The sequence below is a fragment of the Puccinia triticina genome, chromosome 9A (assembly GCF_026914185.1).
Source record: "Puccinia triticina chromosome 9A, complete sequence".
Classification (NCBI taxonomy): Eukaryota; Fungi; Basidiomycota; class Pucciniomycetes; order Pucciniales; family Pucciniaceae; genus Puccinia; species Puccinia triticina.
Genome location: NC_070566.1, coordinates 3893938 through 3913227, shown reverse-complemented (window position 1 = coordinate 3913227; position 19290 = coordinate 3893938). Strand labels below are relative to the sequence as shown.

Here is a 19290-nt window from a genome sequence, read left to right as displayed (position 1 = left end):
TTGTCTCTGCCGTCTTGCCCCTATCAACATGTGTTCCCTCCCTTTTTTGTGCTTATTCACGATGAAGACAGCTTCATTTATTTTTACGGACCTCACTTCCTCGGGTCACACCCTTCGAAAAACCTCAAAGTCGGATATCCTAGTACTACAAGGCGGGGAAGCAAGTACCCTTCGCGGCTCTGACTCGCGCGGTTTAGAAAGTTCCTCTCCTTCAAAAGGAAACCAGCATCGTGCGCTTTGAACTTCCGGCTACTACAACACGCGTCTACCGATTCTGGAGGTGGCTACCGCCTTCGCTCATGATATCTGCTCGGGGACACTGGGAAAATGCCTTCACGGCTTAAAACTTAGCACCTTTATCACGACGCCGGGTGCCCACCGGCTTGCGGAAAGAAAACGGAACTGTTTTGGAGAGCTTGGCGAAGCGCGATGCCCTCTGCGCTACACAGAAGAAAATGAAAGCGCCCAACCAGAACTCTTGCAGCTTTAGGAACTTTAGACTTACGGAAGTCATCGCGTGATTAAACTCTCTGCCTTTTCCTTGAGAACCAATCTGGTGTTCCGGGAGGATTGAGGGTCGAAGTTTGGGGGTTCGGCAGGCTCAGGCTTCTCCCTGAGTTATGGGCATAGCCCGAACCCCTTCTCAACTTCGGCCAAGGGAAGCCATTCCCACTCTTTCCTCTTTGCTTCAGGAGGAGGGTCGTCGAGTTGGGTTACTACCCACCTAGGGGCTCCTTCCTAACAGGTCGCGAAGCCCCGCAGGTAGTGAGACCTAGTACACTCGAGACTCTCCACCGAGACCCGGACACCGGCCCCAGTGAAAACCTACCGACAGGAAGGGACCACTGAGGCCTACGGGAAGACCATTGGCTGCTGCGGCTGCGGCAAAGGTCATCCCGGAAACGTGTGCAGAGACGGACGAGTGGAGACGGCTTGGACTGCAACACTGTTGGCATGCTGGGCTGCACCAAAAGGTTTTTGAGATAGTCATACCGTTGGCTTGACCCTTATCTTCTCTCACTTGGCTCGGCAAATGGGTGTCATGCACATTAGGTGCATTAGGGGGTTCACGTTTGAAATTTTTCAGCAACATTTGGCTGGGAGTTATGTCCATTAATTTCTGAAGCCTGCAAGCAGCGCCGCGTCAGCAAACCAGCAGCGCCCAACTTCAAATGTGAACCGTCCTATTGGGGACAAAAGGCAAGTGAGTGGATGGCTGCTTTGCTTGCTAATTGCGGCATGTGCGATGAAGCAAAATGCAGAGGGAGAATGAGCCCCTCGCGTGCTGACAGCGTCTGTCGTTATGAAGCTGCTCACAGAGTCAAAAACAGAAAACATTCCGAATACGGGAATCGAACCCGTCTCTACCGCGCACTGCATGAGAGGCGGTCATACTAGCCGATATACTAATTCGGAGACGTTGCTTTGGGGACAAAGGTTTTACATTATATCCCGCATTTTACATGCTGAAGTCTGGAATCATTAAAAAAGTTTGAACTTTATTTGGCACATTATGGCCTTCTGAGTGTGTGAGTGTTTCGTGCCTATGTATTATGCCCTTGTGCGGTATGCGGTATGCCTTCAGATGATCTATGTAGATACATATGTATTCAGATTGTAGCATCATAAAAAGTGTTGGCAGTATTAAGCAAAAGCGGCGTCCCGCTGCCGCACGAGCTGCTCTGCTGAGGAAGGCTGTGTGGTTGGCGGTGCTTGATGTGCTCTAAAAAAGATGCGAATTGACGCGCCGGCCAGGCCCAAGCAGGGGAAAAAAGGTTGAATTTGAAACCAAGTTCTTTTGGGGAGTACACCGTCCCGGGGCTCGATGAAGGAGATGGTGTTGTTGCAGCTGAGGGAAGTATTTATTTGATGTGATCCGAAAAAGGAATGTACTGAAAATGCAGTCGAGCTGCCGGATCGAGGAAGACATGGTCGCAGCCACTGTGCTCCACATCCAACTCAAACCGAGCAAGAACCACAACAGACACACACAAGAAGAACGATGGAAAACAGCTCAGAGGAACAAGAACAAGAAGAAGAACAAGAACAGGAACAGGAACAACCCAGACCAGCAACACCACAGCCAGAACCAGCAGAAGAACCAGCACCAGAAACAACCCCACACAGCCAACCGGAACCACCACCACCACCACCACCAGCAGAAGAAAAACCACACAACTCAGTCAACCGTGGCTCAAATGAACCCAATCCAGTAAGTCAATCAGTAACAGAAAAAAGAAAAAGAAAAAGGTCAGAGGCTAACCGTCTCCCATGTCCATCTCCAGCTCGATTTGAGTACAACCGACCTCGCCATCGCATTAGAACCGTTTGGCTATGGAAGAGACAAGACCACCGGCCAGAGATCAACCACTCTCAGACAACTGCCCGAGATCCTTGCCAAGTTTCAAGACTCGCGGGAAACCCTCTATCTCTCCAACGATGCCCTCAAACAGATCATGGACTTCGCCGCCAGCAACCCTGAACAACTCGTTGGAGACGACATCCTCAATGACCTCCTCCAGACCGCCAAGCAAGTCAATGCCAAACCCAGCCCTGCTCATCCAGATTCAGAACAGCCATCCCAGAACAGCAGATCGCCATCCCCCGAGCAACGTATCCGCACTGCCGAATCGCCCTCTAGCAGCACTGGCGCCCGCAGTGGCATCTATTACGGCTCAAACTCCCCCTCCCCCGCCCCATCCATCTCAGCCGAACAACAGGACCAACTAGCCGAGCTGAGCCAGCCAGACAACTCATTCGACAGCACCCAAGAACAGACCATCACCCAGCAATCCTCATCCAACTCTCCACTATCACCCCCCAAACCTCCCCGCAAACCTCCAGCACCCGAACGGCACCGCTCGGTCCCCATCGGCTTCGGTGACACCTTCCTCAAAAGGCCTCGCCCACCAAGCCGAAGAAGCAAGGTCTCCAGCGTCGATCTTCATTCGCATCATTCCACCCCTTCCAGGTTCGCCCATCATCGACCGATCTCCGCCACTCTTCGCTCCCAGTCTTCCCCCAACACAGAAGAGGGGGATCAAGATGACAGCAGTGATCACAACTCCAATCAAACCCCCCAGGGCCTCGGCACCCCCTTCTCGACCCGTCATCCTCAGTCCCAGTCCTTCTCCGAAACCAGCCTTACACCCAACAACCTGTCCTCGGTCATCTTCAGCAACCGTCAACGCGGCCTATACGACTCATCTGATGACAATCCGGAAGCTGGGGCCCTGCCAGACCCAGCTGAGGATGGGGAGTCAGATCCGACCGACATCATCCGCCGCATCCGGCCAGATCAGAGCAGTCGACCGAGCTCGAAAGTGTTCACCCGTCTCTACGAGTCAGGCGTCGGCCTGGACGGCTATCCGACCCCGCAAGCCGAGCTCCAGCCGATGATCGCCGAAGACCTCGCCCGGAGCTGCGAGAACCTCCGGACTAAGAACAAGGAGCTCGTCAACCAGATCGTCGCCCTCGAAAAGATGCACGACGATGAGCTCGGTCGACTGACCGACGAGCTCGAAGAGCTCAAACAGGAACTCTCGAGCTGCAAAAAATCCGAAAAGGATCTCGCCAACTTCTCCGCTACTCTCAGCTACCAACTGACTAACTCGGATGACCAGATGAGTCGACTGAACTCTAGTAAGAGTCTTCTCGAAGAGAACTACCATAAGATCAAGATCAAATGGGAAGAAGCTGTTGGTAAGCCGTAGCATCTCTTCCCTTCCTCGGGCCCTCATGAGAACTTACATGCCTTGCTTGTTGACCACAGCCGAATCAGAAAAACTTAGGACTCAGCTTAATCTCAAAGAAGAAGAACTGCGATGTACTAACCGAAGCATCCAATCGCATGCCAGTGAAGTGAAAAAAGTGAGGCTCCTTTCGTTATCCATTCATCGAGAGGAATCAGAGAGTCTCAAACAGTACCGATTTTTTTTTTCTTCTGTAGTGGGAACTTGACCGACAGATGCGTGAAGAGCACATCAAAAACTTGAACATGGAGCTCCAAGAACTACAGACGACACGGGAGATATTAGAGGAGCAAAAGCAAGCGAACCTAGACTTGAAGGCGACGATTGACCGACTGAAGTACGAGCTCGATGAGCAACGGACGCGGAATGCGGGATCGAGTGTCGCGGACAGTCGGCCGACGAGCATTGCGGGAAGTCTCAGTCAGAACCTCGGCGAGGAGTTCAAGAAGGCGATCAGTACGGGCGATTACGGGCCCCAGGAGGACTCCGGTAGCGATACCTCCGGCGACGAGACTGCTGAAATTAACAGGATCATTAAGGATGCTGGGGCCGGTGAACCGAGTCCTGAGATCGACGGAGATGCGATCTTCCAGGAGATCCGAATCAGGAGGTACAAGCGAAGCAAGACTCTGGTATGTTTCTCTCTGGCCTGGACCCCCTGTCTTGAAAATGCCGTGCTCACAAGCAAGGATTATTTATTTCTTTTTAGGTGCGAGGGGAGAGCTCTGGGGCCGGAGAGGGGGAGCAAGGCTCGACATTCATCGACGAAGAGGAGATTGAGCTACAAGACGCGGCGACGGACACGGCGGACCTGACGGCGTTCAAGACGGCGGACACGCAGACGGACCCGGTCCCGGAGCCGCCGCCGGTCTACCGACCCAAGATGGAAGACCTGCAAGTGCAGACCGACGCCGTTTCGGAATCGGGCCCCCTGCAAGAAGAAGAGGAGACGCAGGGGGAAGCGGGCGCGTTGTTGGAGCTCGTCGCGGGGATCGATCCGCAGGTGTTGAAGCTCGCCATCGAGCACATCAAGCGCGAGATGAACGAGCCTGCTCGGTCCGGGCCCTCGACGACGGAGGAAGCGGGCGACTCAGAAGAGGACGACGGCGCGAGCTCCTCGACGGCCGCCTGCCGTCCCACTACGTCTGTGCCCAATGAACGAGAGAAGAAGACTGGCGATGCTGAGAAGGAGGGGCCAGGATACTGGAGCCGCTGGGGCCGTTCGGCGGCCGTGAGGCTGGACGGCCTGTTCAGCACCCTGGGGCTGTTGAGTCCGCGGGCCGCCGAAGACGCAGAGGGCGAGGGTCCGGAATGGGAGGGCGGCGTGCGGCGGCGCGTGCGGCTGTGTTCGTCGATCGTCCTCGTCCTGGCCACGGGCTATGTGCTGGGCAGCCTGATCATGCGGGGTCCAGCGACGACCTTCTCGTGTCCCTCCGGCCCTCCAGCCCTCCTCTCCCCATCCGACTCGTCCTCCTGTATCATGGAGACGCTCAAACGGGCCAGCACCGAGCACTTGGCCTACTCCCTCGCCCTCTCCTCCGCCCCCCCGCCCCCTTCCCCGCCCGCCTTCAACTCCTCCTCTGCCTCCCCTATCAACCACTCCGTCTTCAGGGTCCAGCCCGCCTCCCTCGCACAGCTTATCGACTTCAACGCCGTCGCCGCCGGCAAGGAGGGCTTCATCGTCTCGCTGCGCACTCACATCGATCTCCTTCTTCGCTGGAAAAACTTCGGCACTAGGTTCGTCTCCCTCTCTCTTTTCTGCTCTCTGTTTGGTGGCTGATCTGGGACTTTGCTTTTCTCGCGTATGTAGCATGCTTTGGAACACCGTCTCTAGATACCAAACTAGTCCCACCTAAAACAACCACACAAAAAGCAGGACCCCCTCGCCCTTTTTTCCTCTGTTTCTTTTCTTTTTTCTTCTTTACCCTCGTTTACATGCATATCTCTTCCTTCTTTCCCCTTTCTTTTCTTGGATACCTTGGCTCTCCATCTTCTCGTCTTTGTTTTGTGATCAGGGGTTTAGAGTTTGGGGATCAGGCCCGGGCACGGATGTGGGAGCGCCGGGAAGAGCAGGCAGGATCGGGACGCGGCACGCTTGTTTCTCTTCGTTTGAGAGCTTCCCCTCTTTTTTCTCTCTCATAAGGATGGATTGATTTAGCCACAAAAGTTAAGCCAACAAAAACAAATGATATCCAGTTTCAGTACTCCATAAAAGCGCCATAACCCGATGCCGTACATGTATCTATCTGTCACTCCTTCATTTTATTTGTCCATGAACACTTCGTCTTCTGTTTTCCTTTTTTGATTGTTTTTAATCATTACTACTAGTTATTGTGAAGTACCACACACACATCCTCATGCGTGAGTGTCGTTGTGGAATCAACTCTATACATGCATATGTTGACTCCTTGTGTTGCTTCCAGGGGAGAAGCGCATTCTCATGTGCCGAAAGCGGTAGAGCAACCGCATCGGTCGTGGTTTAATCTCGCCTTTAATCAAGCCTTCTCCTGGCACAATGGCACAATCTACAGCAGGCCAAAACAGCGCCCGTTTTTTTTTTTCCAAACAACCTGACCCGTGAAGTCCTTACCAAGAAACAGCAACAATTTTTCTTAGAGGGGGGCTGACTGCTGCAATTCACAACCTACTGGATGAGAGTCGGTGCTGGACAAGTGATGGCAATAGTTGCAAAGGGAGTGAGAGGTTTCCGCTAGCATTAGAATCCGAATTGAAGTTGAGCTCTAGAGAATACTGGAGGTTTCCAAATCAGTTGGTTAGGCTGGATGCGTTTGCGGTTCTTTCTGCTTGTTTTTTCAAACCGTTCGATGATTGCATCCGATAAACAAATAATATGCTGTTTATTCCGACTAAGTAAAAGATTCGATAGATCATGCAAGGGAGTCCATCAGATAAAATCTTAGTTGATAAGTTTGCTCCGCCTAACATAAGGAGAAAGATGCGCACTATTTTAAGAGCTGTAATGTTTGACACACATGCATCACATCGCCATGGACGATCGCCGTCTTCTGAGCAATCTCATCAATACTGACGCCTTCGCTTTTCTTGTGACATTCGAGGATGAATCCGACGATCGTTTCTTCCCAGTAGGCACGATAGGAGAGCAGACCCAGGTCACTGAGGGGTTTTTCGGGCGAGCCCAGCTTGCCCTCCTTCTTCGACAACTCATAGCTGAATTCGATCAACAGTTTCCCGAAACCGAGCCGTTGATATTGGGGCAAGGTCAAGATGCACGCCACGTTGTAGTTTTCCGCCGACTCCTTCTCCTTGGAGAAGTACCCAATCAAGTGCAGTCCATTCGAATCTCTCTGGCACATCACGTAGTACAAGAACGGGTCGACATCGTAGTAGAGCGTCTTGTGGTCCAGAAAACATTTGCTCAAGAGCGACAGGTTTCGACACCATGTCTTCTGTCTCCGTCCGTCGATTTCAAAGAAATGGATCTCTTCTGAGCGATAGATTTCGTTCCCGGGCGGATGCAGCAGGGTGCATTTTATTCGATGTCGATGGATCTGTGCTTCTGATCCATAAAACAATAAACAAAATTCGCAGATGTACAAGATCGGTATGTGGGCGAATTCGATCGGGTAAGGTGAGAAGTACCAGGCTTCGACTTCGTGTTTGCCGATCTGAATCCGATCCAGATTCTTGACGCGTGATATTTCATGATGTGATTGGGTCATACTACCAGAGGTCCTCAGCTTCTCGATCTCGTCTTGCTTAGAGAACTGATTGAGTGGCCGATCTGAATCCAGATCATCATCGTCGTCCTCGTCGTCATCTGCTTCATCCTCCTCGTCCTCCTCGTGATCATGTTCCTCTTGATCTTGATCTTCCTCGTCATCGTGGGTCAACTTTTGAGCGTTCTTCAAGGCCACCTTGCGGAGCTTAGAGCTGTCGCGTTTATGGATCACCGACGATTTCCGTGCCTGTTTTCCTGATTGCTTGGGTAAAGGAGCTGTGCTGCTGGCGGAGGTTGATGGGGTTGGGTTGACGACGGGCCACTCTATGGATTGATCCAAGTGGACTCGAGATCCAACCACCCATTCATCCAATCGTTTATTGTAACCTATCCAATGCAAACTGAAATAAATATCCCCTGTGACTCAGTGATTCGTTCAACTCGCCCGCCGGTTAGTTTTTTAAGAAATAGCTAAGGAGCCCGAATTCAAGTACCACATCCAAAGAAAAGTCTGAGTGATTTCGAGTGCGAGAATGAGAAAACATAACCAATCAGAAAAGGTTTTGGGGTTGACTGAACTAGAACTCCAAGCTTTCAGCTTCCTTCTCTACGCCATTGGCCGTCGTCTCTTCCTCCTTGATCAGGGGTTTTGCGAATCGAGAGCGTCGTTGAACACTAGCGGGTCTAATGCCAAGGACTTCGGCTTTGATTGCCTCGGGCTCGTCTAGTCGTTTGGCAAACACTTTACACCCTGAGATGATCGCCGAGAGCGCGACTGTATTGGGAGGACTGACCAGGGGTGCTGGTTTGGGCTCGTTAGAAAGCGCTGCGATGGAATGCACAATCAGCTTGTCGTACCGCGTTCAAACGAGCAGATACCGGAGAAGGCTGCTAGACTTACGCGAGTGGGTTGGGACGCCCATCGTTGAGGTTGTGCAATTAGGAAAAAGAGGTCAGTTCGAAGGTGGAACGCAGGAAGGTGGCTGCTTGAAACATCCACCGCGGATCGGGTGCAGCGGGTACACCACCGGGCAACTGGGTATCGGCCCATTCTGTCCGCAACCACACCACACCCCCCATCCCCCCAATCACCTCTCACTGAGCTCACAGTCAGGAGCTCCGGGACCTGCGAAGCAGCGTAACTCAGAAGCCGAGTCCAGACCACAGAAGCCGGGCAACTCCCCAAACAGCCGACGGTTCTGACGAAGTCCTACGCGCCGACTACTGCCACCGCCCCCAAAAAACCACCCCCGCCGCCACCCTCTAAGACCGGCCGACCTGGCCTCTCCATCATACACGCAAAAGCCGGAAACGCCCAGCTCAAAGATTAAGGATTAGATCCAGGAGGTCGGGTCGGGTACCGGGTATGCCGACATGAGATCCGGTGTACCCGGTACCCAATGTCGGGTACACCGGGTCTTCTCAGGTCTTCTCATTGGTGGCTGCATCGAATTTGTCTAAACAATGGGCTACACGGCGTAACTTGGCAACGTAGCGGCTCCATCAAGATGGCTTCGAAGCGAACACCTGACGAACTCATAGACCCCGCAAACTCAGACCTTGAGATGTTGACCCCCGCACCCAATGAAACACCAAACAGGGTGATTGAGAAGAGCTGGGTCTGGCAGTACATATTTCAAAATGGTAACAGTCAAAAACATCACTTATGTCTGCCAGGTAAACTCCAATCTTGAAGGTACCAGCATCTGCAACTCAAAACTATGTACACCACGGGGCGGGTTTCTGGGAAACCGCCCCATTCGATGGACGCTTTTGCCCTGGAAGCGTCCAGAGGATGCTCCCAGAGCATCCGATGGACGCTACGGGGCAAAAGCATCACTTGGACGGTTTCAAAAAGCGTCCAAGTGCCACTTTGCTGGCCAAAGCGTCATTTGGACGCCCAAAAAATAGCATCCATCGGACACTCTCCTCCAGAAGTGTCCGACGGACGCTTTCCACGCAAATGTGCGCTCCAACAATCGGACACTCCGGCTGGAGTGTCCAATCAACGGTGAAACAAATACAATACATGTGTCTGTATCTGCCTGTATTTGTACACCACGGGCCATCCAGGACATCCATTGGTTGGACCGATGGTCGCACCTTTGGCTGTCCGGCTCTTGCGCGGGGGAGTCCATCCTTTGGACGGACATTGTACTTCCCTCGCGTCGGATGGTTCGGACAAACCATCCAACGTGGGGTCACATGGATGGTTTTTTTCCATCCATGCCTGCGTCCAATGGATGGTCTGGCACATGATAAGTGCACGCGGCATCCAGGTCAGGATGCAAAATGGATGCCAAAAGGGGCATCCATTGGATGGTTTTTGAGCGTATTTTTTTTTTTAAAAAAAAATACATATAATTTACTGTGACATAATGTACCAAACTCGTTAATTTGCGCTAATTCTACACTTACAAGATAGTTATGCTAGGGGTAATTTATACTAATACATGCCTGAGGATTTGTGAGATGTGATCAATATAGAGTGTTGGAAAAAAGGAAAGGCAAACAAATGAAAAAGAAAGAAAAGCTCAGCTGGATGAGCTTCAGGAGTGGCGGGCTTGCAATTGCTCTTGGATGATCTGATTGAGTTGGACTTGAATTTTGTCGTCATCTGGCATCTTGATGTTTTCCTCGTCTTCCTCGAGGATCTCAACAAAAGATCTGGAATGGCCAAAAAGTGCGTGGTCCTTTGCAAGGATGGCTTTTCCAAACCTGGTGCGGAATGTTGAATGAACCAAAAAAAAAGTCAGTTCATATGTAGCTACCAAAAAAGGAAGAAGAAAGACAACGCACGCAGCCTGATAGTCACTCCCACGACCTCTTACCTCCCGGAGTGTTTCGTTGATCATGTTCCATTGAGAGACCTTCTTGATCTCTGAGTGAAGCAGTCGGTTGATTGTTTGTAATCGAAGGTGCCCAATGCGCGTCAATAAGAGCACTGGAATGTTATCGTCAACCTCGCTATCCGTCATCGTGGCCTCATCAGGGTGAAGGAAACGAAAAATCGACCTCGCAAGTTGGTGGAGATTTGGAACGTTGCCTTCCTCAATAAGATCGCCAGCAGGAGTGACGATATTTGCAAGAAGGCGTTCGCGGACGGCCAGTCGAAGGCGCCTCTGGAGCTCACGGACCAACTTGTAGAAGTTGGATTGGACTTTGCGGTTGGTCTCCATCTTCGGTGGGAAGTGTTTTTGGCGGAACTCAGCAGGGAGTGCCATCAATCCTTGCTGATAATGTGTTGCACAATAAATATCAGCATGGATGTCATGGCCACCAAACAGGAGAGAAATTCAAAATCTTACCATTGTGTCCATGAACAACGAGTGGTCACTGGTCCCAGGCTTCCAGTGCCCTCGTGTGTAGAGCTGGATGGTGGGTTTGAGGAACGCCTCCTTAGAAAGATCACGGATCTGATTCTGAAAAAAAATGTGAGAAAAGTTATGAAGTCCGTTGTTAAATAGTAAAAATGAAAGGAATCCTAACCTTCAGCACAGTGCTGTACTCAAACTCGTCGGGAGCCCCAACGGGATCATTGGATCCATATCGTGGTTCAGATGAGTTTTGAGTCCGTTCAAGCTCCTTCAGGACTAGGAACGCGATTGCAGTGTTGGGCGACTTGGTGTGGGTGCAAAGGGGTGCAAAGGCCAGATTTCAGATGAAGAATGAGTAGCAAAGAAAAAATAAGACTGAATTTTAATACTTTCAAAGCCTCCCGGAAATGACTGTCATCTAACGTCGTCATTTTTCAAAGTTCATTAACCTCCGCAAGCGTTAAAGCTTGTGACTGCTCTTCTGGTTGGTTACCAATCCCCGAATTAGGCTGAAGACCGGGAATCCCGGCAGAATGATTTTGCCGGAATTCACGGTCCCACATGTCAATAACTGGGTCAATATCAGGACTCCTGTCGTCGAGATCACTGTTTTTTTCGCCACCTGGATTGCTGCGCTGATTGTTATCATCCTCGGATTCGCTTGGATCAGAACGCTCCGGCCAATCTTGATGGGATGACGACAATGTGTGTACTTGCTTTCCAATCTTATTTTGTATCTGACCTGGATGTTCATTAGAGCCGCCCGTTCAATTGAACGGTAAATGTACAAACAGAAACAACAGAAGAGAGCTTAACTTTTGAGACTGGTTTGGCCAAATGAACGTTTGGTTTTTTGCTGAGCCGAGCCTGAGCGCGGAACATGGTCAAAAAAAGAATCTGGCTCAGGGGCAAGAGATAAAACAAACAATACTCAACTGTCGACCGCTTGTGCCTCAGGCGGCTTGGTTCTCTTCTTCCTGGCCGGGAGTTTCAAACGGGGGTTTCGAATTGGCGCCATGAGGTCTTGATGATGGCAAATTTGAAAAGAACGTTGACAGGGGGAGAGATGTGTGGAGATTGGATAGGTCAACAGAAGGGAATGGTCAACCGCGGGTCCTGAGCGGGAACTTTAAATCCACTCTGAGAAGAGGGGTTCATGATGTCAAGCAGACCACTCACCACGACCCCTTTCACAGCAATGAATTTGCAGGAGCACCGGTGGCGAAGCTCCTTGAATTTGCACATGGCCACTTCACCCAATCAGACGCCACAAATCAGGGGAAAAACTTGAGCAAAATCTAACGGAAATCCACGACCATATCCAGAAGAAGCGGCTATATTGGCAAAGAAAAGATAAGCGGAGGGTGATGGAGAGGCCAAGGCAAGGTCAGTATATTATTTTGCTTGGATTTTTTTGCAAAACACAAGCTGATTTGTTTGGGGGCGTCAAGACCGTTTACCTCCTTTTTTTGTGAGTCGAGTCAGGCCAAGAGACGGTCGGGTCGTGTACCAATGTACCTTGTGTGAGGGGAGCGAGATCACGAGCTATTGTAGACATGCCTTGGGGGGACAACATCGCGCAAGGGTTCGCGAGCATGACGAAGAACGTGTGAGGATACGTCGCGAGCAAATTGAGGAAGAAGATGAGGAAACAGATTCGGAGCCGGACATACAAGAAAATGCCAAAAATGACAACAATAATTGAGACACTTACAACATTCAACAAGATCTGGATCGAATAGAACTAGCAGCCAGGTTTCTGCAATCAACCGATTCTAGAAATGTAAACCTCAACGAAACTATCAGGGTGCATGACTTGATAAATGCACATCTCGCAGAGGTTCTTTGCCAGCAGGATGAAGAGTTCTTCGGGGAGCAACCTAATCAAAACCGCGAAGGCAACGACGACGGCGATGGTGGTGATCCGGCGGAAAGAGAGAGGTGGTTCCCTTTCAAAAGCAGAATGGTTAGTTTCTTCAGATGAATTCTGAGCACCTGATCAACAAGAATAGATCAACTTACCATCAGATATCACTCCTCCAAACTTGGACATAGGAACTCGTCGGGTCCTTGTTGATTGGGCACACCCATTCACTGATTTCGCGAGCCATTTACAACAAGGTCAAAGCGGTGATGTCAATCTGCGACATCCAGCTTCCATCCTGGGCAACTGTCCGAAGCGCGCGAGACCGCATCCAAAAATTACTCCCAACTCAACTAAATCTTCACAAAAGCGCCTTTGGAACCCCTTGTTTTGCCCTCAGTGTTAAGGGAATCTTATCTCAGGTAAGGCACACTTTTGTTGATATGAATGAAAGATGATTTTTGCTTGTGTTTATCATGAAAGAAGTCCATACACTTGTAATTAGTATTTCAATCCAAATAATTGACAATGCATCTATATTCTGGAAAAAAAGGACTTGGCCAACCCGTTAGTCAGCCCACACATCAATTATTATCCTGAAATGACAAATCAAGGATTCTACAAATTTTCGCAATCCAAGAAATGGCTTGAAGAGTTGGCGCCACAACATCGTGCTCCCATGTGTGAGGTCAAGGGGAAACACTTTTATCTCTTTGAACCTGTTGAATTATTTTCTGGATTAATTGTAATTCCGATTTACTTTTATTCCCATAATTCCCAGATTTATTCTAAATGCATTGCACCAGAGTTTGAGCCTTTTATTAAAAAGAAGAAAAAATTAGTTAGAATGAAAATACCTCAAAATATTCAATTCAATCACTTTGATCTTCTTTCCATCCCTACAAGTGATTTCAATAAATCTTATGATGAAATTCAAATTTATGGGAAACAAATCTCTGAAGCATGCGCTAATTCAATTTATGGTATGTTTTCATTTTTCTAGGTTTTTTTATTCAGATGTTGAATCCCAATTATGTTTCTCTCAATTGCTAAAAAATTTCTTTTTCATGATTAAACAGAGCATGATGGCAACCACCATTATAAGAAGATCAAGTTCCCTAACCCTTGGCGCAAAGAGGCAGATGGAAGAATTATTCGACATGTTCCAATCACCCTGTATTGCGACAATACTTCTGGAAACATCTCAAAGAAGTTCAACAAGCATGTTTCTTTTTATTTTACCCTTTCCGGTCTTCCACCAAATCTCTCCAATCAGGAGTACAATTGCCACTTCCTCTCAACCTCCAATAGAGCTTCTGCATTGGAAATTTTGGAGCAAATAGTTGCTGAAATGAAGTTAGTCTGAATTTGATTAATTTGTTCTCTCCACTATTCTGACTAACAATGGACTTATCTCCATAGTCAAATCACCAGACACGGTTTTACGGCATTTGATTCACACATCATGCAGGAGGTTTTGGTGACTGGCCTGGTTTTCTCGTTTTTGGGTGACTCTCCAATGCATGCTGAGATCACAAACACACCAAATCCTGGAAGCTCGTTAAATCCTTGTCGAATGTGCACTTTACACGCCGAAGGCAAGGATCAGAGGAAAACACTGGATTACGTCTTACAGTTCTTGCGGATGAATCCTGATGGATCAGAGGTCAGTTTAAATTTTTGTGAAGGCCTTTCATGAATCTTAAATAATTTTGGGGTAATTTAGGCCACAGGGAACAAACGGTGTTGGAAGTTTACACATGAAAGAACCTATGAATTATACACCACCGCCATTGATGAAAGTCATGCAGAGTTTCTTCAAAAGCAGCGGGAATGGGGTGTCACCGACTCACTAAACAACCGATTTTTGAAAGAATCCAAGAAAAATTTGCGGATTAGAGAATTGATGGAAAATCTTGAAGAGAATCATCCTGAAAGATTGTTCAATTCCATTTTCCAGCTTGAAGGTTTGCCCGCTCTGACATGCGTTTCTACTTGCATTTTTATTTATGTTTTTCATTGAAAATCTTTTGGTCTGTTTTGGATTCTATTTTTCAGGTTTTGATGGCGTTAAAGACACTCCGGTCGAAATCCTCCACGTTGCTCTTCTTGGATTTGTCAAATATCTGGCGAGGGATGTACTTTCTGGAAACAAACTGAAACCCCATCAAAAAGCTCAACTTGTTGCGCGGCTCCAATCATTCAACACTCTTAGCTTGAATATTCCACCAATCAATGGCAAATCTTTTGTCACTCACATCAAAAGTCTAGTCGGGAAAGAATTCAAGATCCTTGTTCAAGCCGCCCCTTTTCTCTTTTTTGATTTTTTGACTCCCGAACGCAAAGAAATCTGGACCGCTCTCTGTCAACTTGCTCCCTTTATCTTCATTACCAAAATTGAAAACATGGACGAATACCAAGCACATCTCAAGTCTTACATCAAGAATTTCCTTTATCATGCTATCAAAACTACTGCGCAATGGGTCAACAAACCAAAATTCCACCACCTTCTTCATCTCCCCGAATCAATCCTCCGATTTGGACCAGCAAGTCTGTTTGCCACTGAAAAGTTTGAATCATTCAATGGTGTATTACGAAATGTGTCAATCCACTCCAACAGACAAAGTCCAGGAAGAGATATTGGTATCACCTTTGATAATTATTATGTCTTGAGATTTCTTCTCTCTGGCGGTTATATGTATGATGAGTCAACTAAAACATATTCGAGAGCCGGTCAAGCAGTCCTCAATTAGGGTGTTCAAAGTTGACTTGCATAAAATCATAAAACCATAAAATCATAAAATTCTAAGCTGAAAAAAATATGTTGCACCCAAGCACTCAAATTAGAGCAACATTTCTAGAATGGTACATATGAAATCATCACTTGAAAGTTTTATGATTTTATGATTTTATGCATTGAAAATTTCTATGATTTCAACTTTGAACACCCTTAATATCTTTTTACGCAACGAGGTCATCCGAAAGTCTCTTGGTTACAACTACTCTGCATCAAATCCTCCACCACCCCAGCAGTATCCATTTGCAAAAACTGTTGAAGTCACTGAAGAAGATCAACTTGAATTACCTCAACAACTCATTGAACACTGCTCAAGCAAAAGAATTAGACAGGTTTGCCAAGTTCAAATCAAGCCACATGAAGTTTTGGAGAAAGGATGTTTTGTTGTGGTGTGTCATACATCTTATTTTTGGGATTTATTTTTTTCAATCTTTTAATTTCCCTCATTGAATCACTTCATCCTTCCAGGTTCCACATCATGGCTCGAAATTACTTATTGGATCAGTAGAATCATTGTGGGAACATTACTCAAGCACAAAGCCAAAGTTCTATATCCATTTTAACCATTTCAGGCTGATGGAAATGAATGCCCTTTATTCAATGCGGGAAATAAGCCGGACAAAGACTAAGCAGTATGTGAATGTGAACGTGAGTTTTGGATGTTGCAAACTATTTTTAAATTGGAGAAAATGACATTGAAAAATAAATTTCAGGATGTGCAAGCATGTATCAATGTTCAGCACAATTGCAACCGAGGAAACTGCCCAATTGTGAATACTAGACCAGAAAGAATTGAACGCCAAGAAACAGAACTCAGGATGGCTCAAGTTCAACACACTGACAACAGAAACTTTGTGATCAATACCGCCTCTTTGCATAATCCATTTCAGCATCATCAAATTTCTCTAACCGATTTCCCTCAGATTTCCAATCAAGAGATGATTCGATGTGTTTTAGATGGCCTGCAAAACTGGGGTGTACATGGCTTTGAATTTCAAGAAAACAACGTGGTTGAGGAAGAAGAAGAGGAGGAGGAGGATGCTATATAGTTTTAACCAATGATATATTTTTCTCACCATTTTTCCTTTTTGAGAAGCACAGGTTTTGTATCTGTTTCTTTATTTCTTCCTTCTTACAACAGACACCTTACTATAAAATTTATTTCATTATGATTGGCTCAAATCAAAATACCGGGTTTCTGCTTTCAATTGAATCTATGTATTGAGGAGAGGAGTTTTTACAGCAGTTTCCGAGCTGCTTTCTTTTCCTACGGCGGGGCGCGCGCCCCCAATGGTAGCTTGACCAGACTTCAAACCCTGAAATGGATACCTTCCCCTCAGCTTTATCACAATGATATTGGCTCAAATGAACCAACTGGATCTGATCTCTTGATTGATTCAGATTTTCGCGAGTTCTATCGACGAGCGCGGAATTTACGGCGGTTTTGGGGCAGCCTTCTTTTCCGGACAGTCTCAACTGAGAGTGTCCGCTGGGCAACTTGTTTGGTGTCCATCGGACACTCCGGCTGGAGTGTCCGATTGTCGGAGCGCACATTTGCGTGAAAAGCGTCCATCGGACACTCCTGGAGGAGTGTCCGATGGATGCTATTTTTTGGGCGTCCAAATGATGCTTTGGCCAGCAAAGCGGCACTTGGACGCTTTTTGAAACCGTCCAAGTGATGCTTTTGCCCGGTAGCGTCCATCGGATGCTCTGGGAGCATCCTCTGGACGCTTCCTGGGCAAAAGCGTCCATTGGATGGGGCGGTTTCCCAGAAACCCGCCCCGTGGTGTATCTGTTTTGCACCCAATACTATTTATTTGTATTGTATTCAAAGACCAATACTATACAAATGTATTCAAACTTTGGTATCTTGTTGCAAATACAGCCCAATACAAGATACTGTATTTTTACGTTTTTTGATAGTTTTTCTGCATACAGTCCATAGTGGCCAAAAACAAGAAAATCAAGTTTTAATAATTTATTGATACAATACTATGTTATTGTATCTTCAGGCAGATACAATACATTTGTATTTACAATTTTGTATTTTTCAACAGATACAATACACAAGTATCTGAAGATACTGTATTGTATAGTATCTGTTTCACCGTTGGTCCAATTGATGGACACCGAACAAGTTGCCCAGCAGACACTCTCGGTTGAGTGTCCAATGATCGCAAGAAACACTGTGCATCACCAGGAATCACCCTTGATTCATGAGGATGTCCAATGGACACCAAAAAAAAAAAAACCCTCAAACACCCTTGATCAAGACTGTGCAATTGATCTGAGTTTCCAATAAACTGTTGGACGGCAAAGGGGTGTTGTTTGTTGCGGTCTATTGGTGATGAAGGTGAGGATATTTCAAGGTGCTATCTACGTGGTGTAGTTGGGAGAGCAAGGCTCCCCAATCAGTTGTGCCACAGATTGCATGTTACACCCCCTCCGCGAGCAGTGGTGCATGCTGGCCAGCTGGGCGGCTGATTTTTTGATGCCCGCTGGAGCGTGGAGCCATCCAGCGGATGGTCCTTCAATCATCCGCTGAACGTTCCCTGGTCCGTACATGGGATGGTTTGTCCAAACCATCCGACGCAAGGGAAGTACAATGTCCGTCCAAAGGATGGACTCCCCCGCGCAAGAGCCAGAAAGCCAAAGGTGCGACCATTGGTCCAACCAATGGATGTCCTGGATGGCCCGTGGTGTAGCAGTTGACAAAAAATGCTCGACAAAAATTATGGTGAATCATTTGGATCATAAACATCAGATATATGAAGAAAAGGCAAGTACTGGTGCAATCAGCAAATTCTTGCACAAAGAGAAGCTACTTGACTGCAAATCCTTGACTTCGGCGGTTACTTGCTTTTTTGTCACCTGCAACATTTCTTCCTACACCGTTGAGGATGAAAATTTTCACCGCTTCCTGTGTCTCTGCAACCCAACCCTTGAGAAGCTTCTCTGCTGCAAAGACACTATCTTGGATTGTGTTCTAAAAACCTTTTGGGAAGGGAAGAATGTCCTCTGTGAGCAGCTTCAACGACTCAAATCAAAAATCAGCCTGACTTGCAACACTTGGACTTCCCCATGCAATTGCTCAGTACTTGGAGTTACAGCACACTGGATTGATGCCAAATTCACTCTATGTTCAATCATCCTGGGTGCCCAACTTGTGGAGGGAAGTCACACGGGAGTCTCACTTGGAGATCATTTAGGCAATGTGCTCCAAGATTTTGACATCAGCAACAAACTTTTTTGCATTACCACAGACAACACATCCAACAACCAAACAATGGGAGCTCATCTACACTCTCTTTTTTAATTTGATAATCAGAAGTGCCTCCTCAATTGTATGGCACATGTGATTCATCTTGCTGCTCAAGCGGGAATCAAAGCGTTCTCCAAGCCAACCCAGCTTCCAGCATCAACATCATTGGTACTGGATTGTCTATCAGACCTGTTGAATGATCCTCCACCTCTTGTTGAAGTCAAATCTATCATCTCTTGGATCAGTAGGCTCACCTCGTTCCTGAAACACTCACCCCAGAAAGCTGCATCCTTCAAGACAATCACTGTCAGAATGCAAGGAGAGGAACTAACTTTGGTTCAGGATGTTAGTACGCACTGGAATTCAACCTTCTATATGCTAGAACGCGCCTGGAAACTTTGTTTGTGTATCTCAGTGTTCTGAAACACGCATGACCTGACTGATAAGTATGACTTCAGCCAAACTGAATGGCTCAAATTCAAACAACTCTGTGACTTCTTGAAGCCTCTTGATGAGGCAAATCAGACCATTTCCCCTGACAAGACTGCCACTTTAGTGCTTGCTGCGCCGGTATACCTGATGTTGATAAAAAAAAATT

General features: G+C 47.6%; 3 protein-coding genes across 3 annotated transcripts; 1 reads left to right on the top strand and 2 right to left on the bottom strand.

Annotated features, from left to right (window-relative positions):
- Positions 1–1732: 1732 nt before the first annotated feature.
- PtA15_9A390 (uncharacterized protein) lies at positions 1733–5608 on the top strand (the record flags this gene model as incomplete). The annotated part of the gene is made up of 7 exons (XM_053172593.1): positions 1733–1775; positions 2166–2212; positions 2286–3702; positions 3773–3870; positions 3950–4384; positions 4462–5489; positions 5563–5608. The coding sequence occupies 7 exons, from the start codon at positions 1733–1735 to the stop codon at positions 5606–5608; spliced, it is 3114 nt and encodes a 1037-aa protein (XP_053023818.1).
- An 860-nt stretch (positions 5609–6468) lies between these two features.
- Positions 6469–8375, bottom strand: PtA15_9A389 (uncharacterized protein; the record flags this gene model as incomplete). Its single annotated transcript, XM_053172591.1, has 4 exons — positions 6469–6619; positions 6717–7853; positions 8032–8278; positions 8354–8375. 4 exons carry the CDS (start codon positions 8373–8375, stop codon positions 6469–6471), a joined length of 1557 nt encoding a protein of 518 aa, XP_053023817.1.
- Positions 8376–10001: 1626 nt separating this feature from the next.
- Positions 10002–12822, bottom strand: PtA15_9A388 (uncharacterized protein; the record flags this gene model as incomplete). Its single annotated transcript, XM_053172590.1, has 7 exons — positions 10002–10170; positions 10252–10283; positions 10942–11073; positions 11219–11419; positions 12484–12513; positions 12586–12718; positions 12788–12822. 7 exons carry the CDS (start codon positions 12820–12822, stop codon positions 10002–10004), a joined length of 732 nt encoding a protein of 243 aa, XP_053023816.1.
- Between the last annotated feature and the right edge of the window lie 6468 nt (positions 12823–19290).